General features: G+C 36.2%; 1 protein-coding gene across 1 annotated transcript; it reads left to right on the top strand.

Annotated features, from left to right (window-relative positions):
• On the top strand, nucleotides 1989-9072 carry LOC109831304 (isocitrate dehydrogenase [NAD] regulatory subunit 1, mitochondrial; the record flags this gene model as incomplete). The annotated part of the gene is made up of 4 exons (XM_020398635.1): nucleotides 1989-2638; nucleotides 3290-3529; nucleotides 8600-8678; nucleotides 9044-9072. Coding segments are annotated over exons 1-4 (849 nt in total), but the record flags the coding sequence as incomplete, so codon positions are not given.

The following is a 9074-nucleotide window of genomic DNA, read 5'->3' as shown; positions in this document are numbered from 1 at the left end:
GGGTGAAACCGTCGTCGTTTGACCCTTCATCCACTCGTATCAATTTTAACGGTTTTGAATGAATAGAACTTTCACATGGCTCGATGGAGGGTCAAACGACGACGGATTCACCCAAACTTGGTGTGTTGGCGTTTAGAATATGTAGAACAACGTTCAAGCGGAGCGGATCATCCATAATGTCGCTCAATCATGTGATTTTAGAAGCGTCAATGAGGAAATCCCCTCCTTTGACAAGATACCCATTAAATCTCATATTATATATATATATATATATATATATATATATATATATATATATATTATATATCATGGGAAAAGTGAATCTAGGGTGACACCCTAGGCTCACCACCAACGACGCCGGCCTAAAAATCACATCATTTCCTTATTTTTTTATGATCCGCTCCGTTGAACTTGATCTACATGTTCTTAAAACCCAAACACACTAATTTTGGGCGACAATGCTGGGGTGAATCCGTCGTGTTTTGACCCTTTATCCACTCGCTACAATTTTAACGGTTTCGAATGAATAGAACTTTTTACACTGCTCAACGAATGGTCAAAACACTACGAGTTCACCCCAAAATTGGTGTGTTTGGGTTTAAGAACGTGTAGATCAAGTTCAACAAAGCGGATCGCAAAAAAAATTTAGGAAATGATGTGATTCTAGGCCACGTCCTTAGGTGGGAGCCTATGGTGTCACCTTAGATTCACTTTTCCCTATATATCACATCATTTCCTAAATTTTTTTTGCGATCCACTTCGTTGAACTTGATCTACACGTTCTTAAACCCAAACACACCAATTTTGGGGTGAACTCGTTGTGTTTTGACCATTCGTTAAGCCGTGTAAAAAGTTCTATTCATTCAAAACTGTTAAAATTGCAGCGAGTGGATAAAAGGGTCAAAACACGACGGATTCACCCCAAAATTAGTGTGTTTGGGTTTAAGAACGTGTAGATCAAGTTCAACGGAGCGGATCGCAAAAAAAAAAAGAAATGATGTGATTTTAGGCCGCGTCCTTCGGTGGGAGCCTAGGGTGTCACCCTAGATTCACTTTTCCCATATAGAGATAAAGTGAATCTAAGGTGACACCCTAGGCTCCCACCTAAGCGACCGCGCTAGAATCACATCATTCCTAAATTTTTTTTACGATCCGCTCCGCTGAACTTGATCTACAACGTTCTTAAACCCAAACACACCAATTTTGGGGTGAACCCGTTGGTTTTGACCATTCATTGAAGCCTTGTAAAAATGCTTCTATTCATTTGAAACCGTTAAAATTATAGCGAGTGGATAAAGGGTTCAAAACACGACGGGTTTACCCCTAAATATATAGCGCTGTGTGTTTGAGTTTAAGAACGTGTAGCATCAAGTTCAACGGAGCGGATCGTAAAAAAAAAAAGATAGGAAATGATGTGATTTTCGGACGCGTTCTTAGGTGAGAGCCTAGGTGTCACCTTAGATTCTCTCTTTCCCTATTATATATATATATATATATATTATATATATATATATATATATATATATTATATATATATATATATATATATATATATATATATATATATATATATAATTTCGTTTTTCTCATAGTTGCTACAGACAATGAACCCAAACTTTTTGAACAAAGATTTCCATGGCCTTAAACTTGACATTTAAACCTAAGACTTACCCAATCAAAGAGAATTGCTCGTTTGAGTTACCCTCATTCAATCATGTTCTTTTCACATATTTTGTTAGAATTAACATTGCTAGGTTGGTAGGTTAAGTGAAAAAAGTCGAGGGGGTTAAATCTTACTTTGACAACACTTCAAAATTTTAGGGGAATTTCCTCAAGTAAAAACAATTGAGGGAGGTTTTCTGATAAAATACTTATAGGTGAGGGTTTTTTATTTTATAAAATTGAGTAATTAACCCGACCAAAAATAATACACGAGGGCAAAGTATGGAAAAACCATATAGGGTACGCAAGTATCAGCCCTTGGGGAAGGTTCCGGAGCTACTGGGGCCGACTTTTCAATCGGGTCAACCAAAAAGCGTCCCCCCTCTTCCCCAGCGGGCACTGCTCGAAAATTCCCCTCATTCTCCCCTATAAAAAGCCCTAACCCTACCTCTCTTCTTGTTTCCAACTCCGATCCATGGCGCATCGATCTCTCCCCTTCCTCAAAACCCTCCTCCGATCCCGCCTAAACCCCTCCCGCTCCGTCACCTACATGCCCCGCCCCGGCGACGGCGCCCCTCGCCCCGTGACCCTAATCCCCGGCGACGGCATCGGCCCTCTCGTCACCGGCGCCGTCCAGCAAGTGATGGAGGCGATGCACGCCCCCGTCTACTTCGAGACCTACGAGGTCCACGGCGACATGACCGCGGTCCCTCCCGAGGTCATCGATTCGATCAAGCGCAACAAGGTCTGCCTCAAGGGAGGATTGGCGACCCCTGTCGGCGGAGGGGTGAGCTCCTTGAATGTGCAGCTGAGGAAGGAGCTGGATCTGTTTGCGTCGCTTGTCAATTGCTTTAATTTGCCGGGGCTGCCGACGAGGCACGAGAATGTTGATATTGTGGTGATAAGGGAGAATACTGAGGGGGAGTATTCTGGGTTGGAGCATGAAGTGGTCCCTGGTGTTGTTGAGAGCCTTAAGGTACTACGTAATTTGAAAATTTCCTGGAAGTTATAAGTTTTTGATTTTGTTGATTTATAATGTTGGCATAATAAGATGTTTGGTGGGTACAATCTACTTCTGTTGTTTGTATAAATTTTAACGAAATACTGCAAGCTTTGTTCTTTTTTGGGCTGTAATAAAAAATATTTGGCCTTTGCCTTATGTAAAATTAGTTGCTTGCATAAGCTTACGTGCATGAGTAACTATCTCATATGTGAAATTTGAGTATTAATTGATGAAGATATTTGCATGCCTGTAGTATAATTAGTCTTCCAAATTAAAACATATTTCCAGATTGGAGGCTACTTGCATTAAGGATTATACAATAATTGTGTTATCTACGGCACTCTTTTTCTCATATTCCAACTTATTTTTCCCGTTACCTAATATTTTCTTTATGTCTCCCAGACAATTGTACACAAACTCTATTATGCATATCTATATTATTCTGTGTTGATGTGAAAAATTTTAAACTTTTATTTTGTTGCAACATTCATGTTTGTCTTCTTAAGCATAGAACGTATGTTCAACTAGAATGATGTACAATAACTCTTTTTCCTTTCACCTAGTTCTGAAAGTTTTTTTTTTATTTACTTCTATTTTGTCCTCTCACTAAATGGCTCTTATTAGGTGATAACGAAGTTCTGTTCAGAACGGATTGCGAAATATGCTTTTGAGTATGCTTACCTTAACAACAGAAAGACAGTTACTGCTGTGCATAAGGCCAACATTATGAAGCTTGCAGATGGCCTGTTCCTAGAATCATGCCGTGAGGTTGCAACAAAATATCCAGGGATTAAGTACAACGAGATCATTGTAGACAACTGCTGTATGCAACTTGTTTCGAAGCCGGAACAGTTTGACGTTATGGTATGCTACTATTTCATGAACCTTTCCAGCCTATTTATTTGTTTTGGTCTGCAATTTGATTTTTTATCAGGCTTGAGAATTTAGGTTGACTAGAACAGTGTCAAAATTGAATGATTGGTTCTTGTGTTACCTAGCAACAAAAAACTTTTTATGTTCAATTGCATGACTATAGGTTGATGCTGAAAAGACCCATACCTGCAGATGTTATTTTTTTTTGTTTTTTTGATCCTATAAGGGCCTGAAATAATGTTTTCAGTTACCAGTTGGCTGTAAATGTATAAGCATTAGGCTGGATCAGGTAGTATAGGGTTAGTTACATTGATGAGTCCTAGTTTCAGTTCCAGTTCTTGACTTTCATCATTATCGCAGTTGGAGACCAGGCATTAAAAAAATTTATTTATTTTTAATCCTTGCCAAGCATTTTCTTTTAAGTCTTGAAATGAATGAGATCTAACTTGTATTCCTGTTGTCAAGCTCTGTTTTCCATCACACAGTTCTTTTAACAATAAAAATTCTAAAATTGGCATGTTGTTGATGAAGCCTCTACTGTACGCAAACAGACAAGAAAATTGAAGACACATAATTAAGAAACCCAACGGATTAATGTTAAAAATAACCGCTCCTTGAAAAACATGATTTTTTATTATTCTTCCATGAACTTGCTAACTCCCTCTGCGTGCATCCATGTTTGCAGGAATTTTTCCCCCTATTTCCCCTTTCCTTTCTTTTTCCTTTTGCGTTCTGTTTTCTTCGAGTTGGGGAAGGTGTGGCCTGGGAGGTTCTCAGATACCCAACCTCTTATAGTTATAAATAGAATATAAATAACCTTGTTATGAAGTAGTCAACCTTAAGTTCTGAGGGCGTATCAATGCTGTTAAAATCCTTCTTGAGGGTGTATGTGACATTGCCATAGCTTATACATACTTCCTTTTCCATAAGCACCTTGCCAGAACCCTTTAGAGTGTCTTTGACTTTGCTTTTTCTTACTGGTAGCGATGGAAAACAACCGAATCGAATCCAATACCATAGTATTAGAATTCGGTGATTTTTGCCATATTAATATCGATTCGAATACCTGATCAGTGTTTAAATTTAATTTTATTTAATTATCATGTATTCTACAACTATTCATGAATACTCGAGTATCTCATTTGGTAGATCCGTCAGCACTGAGCTAGGTGGTCGTAGGATTGAACCCTTCTCTATGGCATCTTTTTCCAAGTATTTTATTATTTTGAGTTAAAAACCATCAACAAATTATAGATAAGAATAAAAGTCAATTCTCCTAATTAATAGCATTAGTTCACAAAATTTTAAAAGTAAATTGACAAAAACAATAATATTTGGTATAAGACTTTTATATAAAAATAGACCTTACTAGTAATTTTTAATATTGCCTACTACTACTACAAGTTCATTATATGGACTTATTTTAGCATTAAATCTACTACATTTCACATCTATATATATTCATTATGTATCAATTATTTTAGCATTCAAACTTCTTATTTTTATTCTTAACTAAAATTATAAAATTATTTTAATCCAGATAAATACTTATCTACAACTAAATACACATGAATATCTCGATCAGAGTTAAATGTAACTTCAATAAAATTAGTAGACCTTAATTGTAGGCTTAAATAAAAAATTATTTATTATTGATATTGTGTTTTATTGATATATGTGGGAATGATATACATCTCAAGCATAGGTTTATAGAATGAGTAGAGTTTGTAACAAATTAAATTTATAGGACTGAATGTTATGTTGCATGGGTATGGGTACCGGTACTGGTATGGGTACGGGTATGGGACACTGTAATTTTGTAAAAGGTGGGGTAGGGGGACGGTATATAAATTATTTATATGCACATATATTATATGTTGTAATTAATAATTTATATGAGAGCAAGAATAAGAAGTAGAATTCCTATAATATTTTTATGTTTCTTTTATTATGTGGATCGTAGATTGGAAACTCACTAGTTTTTGAACTAGACATCCAAACGAACCTTAGAAATCATAATTCAAAATCAGACTTATGTTTTATGGGTTTTGAAAAAGTGGACGTGAAGTATAGGATATATGTCCAAAAAATGTATGACAAGTGTTTTAAATTAAAACATGTATTGCATAATTGAGAATATCCCCGATAAATGTATGCATATATGTATGCAATGAGTGTCCAAGGAGTTTGGATATGGATACGAGTACGGATATGGCTTCAAATCAGAAGTACCCAGGTAACATAGACTGAATGTGAAACATAAACAAATATTTAACAATTCAAAACAAATGTTTAACAATTGAATGAATCAAATATATGTTTGGTTAAATTATATTATGGTTAAGATATATTCATTTATGAAACAAATAATAGAATTTATCGTTGCCGTTAACTATTCAATTGAGTATAACCAAAACTTTTGACGAATAATTAATGAAATGTTTATTAAATTATTTGGTTCATTTCCAAGCCAACTTACAGGTAAGTTCTTTTGCAAAAGACTTACAAAAGGATAATTATATAGATAAGAAACAAACAGAGAATGCTTCTGTAGGGGGGAAAAAGTCTTCTTATACAAGAGGCCATAATGCTTCTGTAGGGGGAAAAATCTTCGACCATAGTTATTCTTATACAAGAGACCATTTTGTAAATTGATTAAACTAATTCCATATGCTTCCATATGGCTGGAAACATCAATAGAATACATAACTAATATGTAGTGTAACATTTAATATTTGCCGTATGTCCTGTTAACTATGGGTTTTCATGCAAATTGTAACTGGAAAACACTTATGAATTCTTGCACACAAAATTTATCAGCTTTGTTTGCTGAAATTTTCAAATTTTCATAAGGCATTTAGATGTGCATGCATCAATTACATGGAGCCTTTCACAAAACATTAGCTTTGGTACCTGATGAAGTTGAGCTATTTGTTTGAACCAAGATATCCGAAAGTTTCAGATGTATGTTGGAGCCTTCTATATTCTAAGAGAAGGAGATGCTGCCTGGAAGCATACATTTGGGAAACTGCTCTTGATGTGATTTTGAGGTAACATTATGGATTGAGGCAATCAATCTCAGCCTTAGGTTTACTTTCAGTTAAAACTGGCACAGGGGCACCCAAAATGGGTTCTTTATTTTGGGCTCCAAACCTAGTATGTACCCAGTATCACATTGATTTCTAGGTTCATGTCCTGTTCAAATATATGAATATCCATAGAATCCTAGCAGCGGGGCGTTATAGTGTTTCTTTTTTCTTCTTTTTCTATCTAAGGTAGCTTTCTCTATCCATGTAGAAAGAACCTTCTCATCGTTTTGATAGGCACTTAAAAGGTTTTATCATTGTTGATCCATGGATGTTAATTTCTGATCCTATTGTACATTTGTACCACAGTTGCACGATTCCCTGACTCCCCTCGAATCACTATGCAACTTCAATGAGCCGATTCCTAGTACATTTACCAATTGGTTCCCTCTGATATATGGATTTGTTTCCCAACATTGGTGTATCACTTATAAGTATGCGTGGTGCAAAATTTCTTAGTGCACATACGCAAGATGCTATGCAATGTGCGCAACCAAGTGAAGAGAGACATACAATAGAAGATTAGAGTCAATGACTTTACTATAACTAAGTACCAGTGTTAGTAAAATGTGAAATGAAACCATGATTCCAACACAAACTATGTGAACAAAAAATGAGCTCCATGAAAAAGAAGTATTCAAGTATTTTGTATGACGAAAAATCAAAATGCATAATTAAATTTCTAGTTTCAAGTTTTCGAGTATGTATGTTGGAAACCTTTAAGTGCACCCAAAAAAATTTACAATGTACTACTGACCGAACATGTACACCAAAGCATGCTACATCCACCCCATGTGGATTAAATATCGGCCGATATATCGTTATATCAGCCAATATATCGGTTTTGATGCCCTTCAGATACGATGTTTATGAAAAAAAATACTATTTTTCGATTTTTACCACTTTTTCTGATATATAGGAAATATCAGACGATATTTCATTGATGAAATATTGGGCGATATTGGCTAATATCCAAATGTAAATGGTTATTGAGTTTGGATTTGTTTTTAGTTCCTACTAGACCCGAAAACTTAATAAATTCCTAACCCCAAATACCCTAAATCCCTAGTCAATCTCTTATTTCTCCTCCCTCTTCGTTTGGCACTCCAGTTTAAAATCTCTTATTTCTCCTCCCTCTTCGTTTGGCACTCCAGTTTAAAAACACTAGGTGATCTCAGGTCGAATCTCTCTCCTCTCTCTCCACTCTCTTTCTCTTCGCCAGTTCTCCTCTCCCTCAGCTCTCTCAGCTCCTCCTCAGACCCCTTGGTCTCTCTTACTCTCTCCTCTCCTCTTTCTCAACTTCTCTCTCCCTTCTCTCTCTGTCTTCCTCTCTCTCCTCTATTCATGTCTTCTCTCTCTCTCTGACCTCTACCAATACCTAATGTCTCTAAACGTCGTATATCATTATTCATAATGCAATTTCTTATGTTTAGAATACATTAAATATGTTTTGATTGCATATTACAATGTTATGTTACATATGAACATCATCTGATATGACACCCGGATATTTTTTACATATCCCGGATATATCTCCGATTTTCGCTATCTCAGATATGGATTTCAGCCATCCGATATTTCGATATTTAATACATTGCCCACCCTCCCCACCCCCAACAAAAAAAGCCAAGTTTTCTAAGTGGCGACTGGTGCACCCGCGTTTGTATAACTATGCATTGTACCTTGTGCATGATGATATTAGGTTCATCAATTAATGAACGATAAATGTTTCATGTATGGCAGAATGTATTTTCTTTCAACATATTCCAATTTGTTAAATGACTTTCATTTTAGAGAAGCTGCAGCCAGTTGTTTGGCACTAATAAACATTAGTAATCTAACATATGATTCCCATGTTTTTTCACAACAGACGTTCCTAGTTTTCTGGCTATTGCGTATTTTTGATGTTTAGTGATTCCAGTAAGCTTAAGATGTCTTATGTTTCCCTAATTCATGTGGGCATTTTACCTTGCAGGTCACACCAAACTTATATGGGAATCTAGTGGCAAACACTGCTGCAGGTATCGCTGGAGGCACAGGTGTCATGCCTGGAGGTATGCTTTCTTATACTCTAGTTTTCTGCCACTTTCCGCACCCAACTGATGGCTCTCATCCAAAAATAACAAATAAAAAAGATAAATAGTCGTAAGGTAATCATAAAATGTCAAACATCACCATCTTGTTGTAAAGAAGTGTGCTTTCTTGCTGGTTATTTAGGGTAGTTAGCGACTATATGAGTTATATTCTAGAAGCTAAATAGCTTTTTCAAGACTTGGTATATCATATCACTTGTCACTGTTATTATTATGAAGATATGGGATTCCGCTGAAGTTATGCACGTGTCTATGCTAGCTAAGATTCTAAGAAGTGTAAGCTAGTATAATTATCATTCAGCTTACTCTTTACCTTTTTATTTCAGGCAATGTTGGGCAAGGCCATGCGGTATTTGA

The sequence above is a fragment of the Asparagus officinalis genome, chromosome 2 (assembly GCF_001876935.1).
Source record: "Asparagus officinalis chromosome 2, Aspof.V1, whole genome shotgun sequence".
In the NCBI taxonomy this organism is placed as follows: Eukaryota; Viridiplantae; Streptophyta; class Magnoliopsida; order Asparagales; family Asparagaceae; genus Asparagus; species Asparagus officinalis.
The sequence above is the reverse complement of the archived record's forward strand: the minus strand, read 5'-3'. Positions and strand labels throughout refer to the sequence as shown.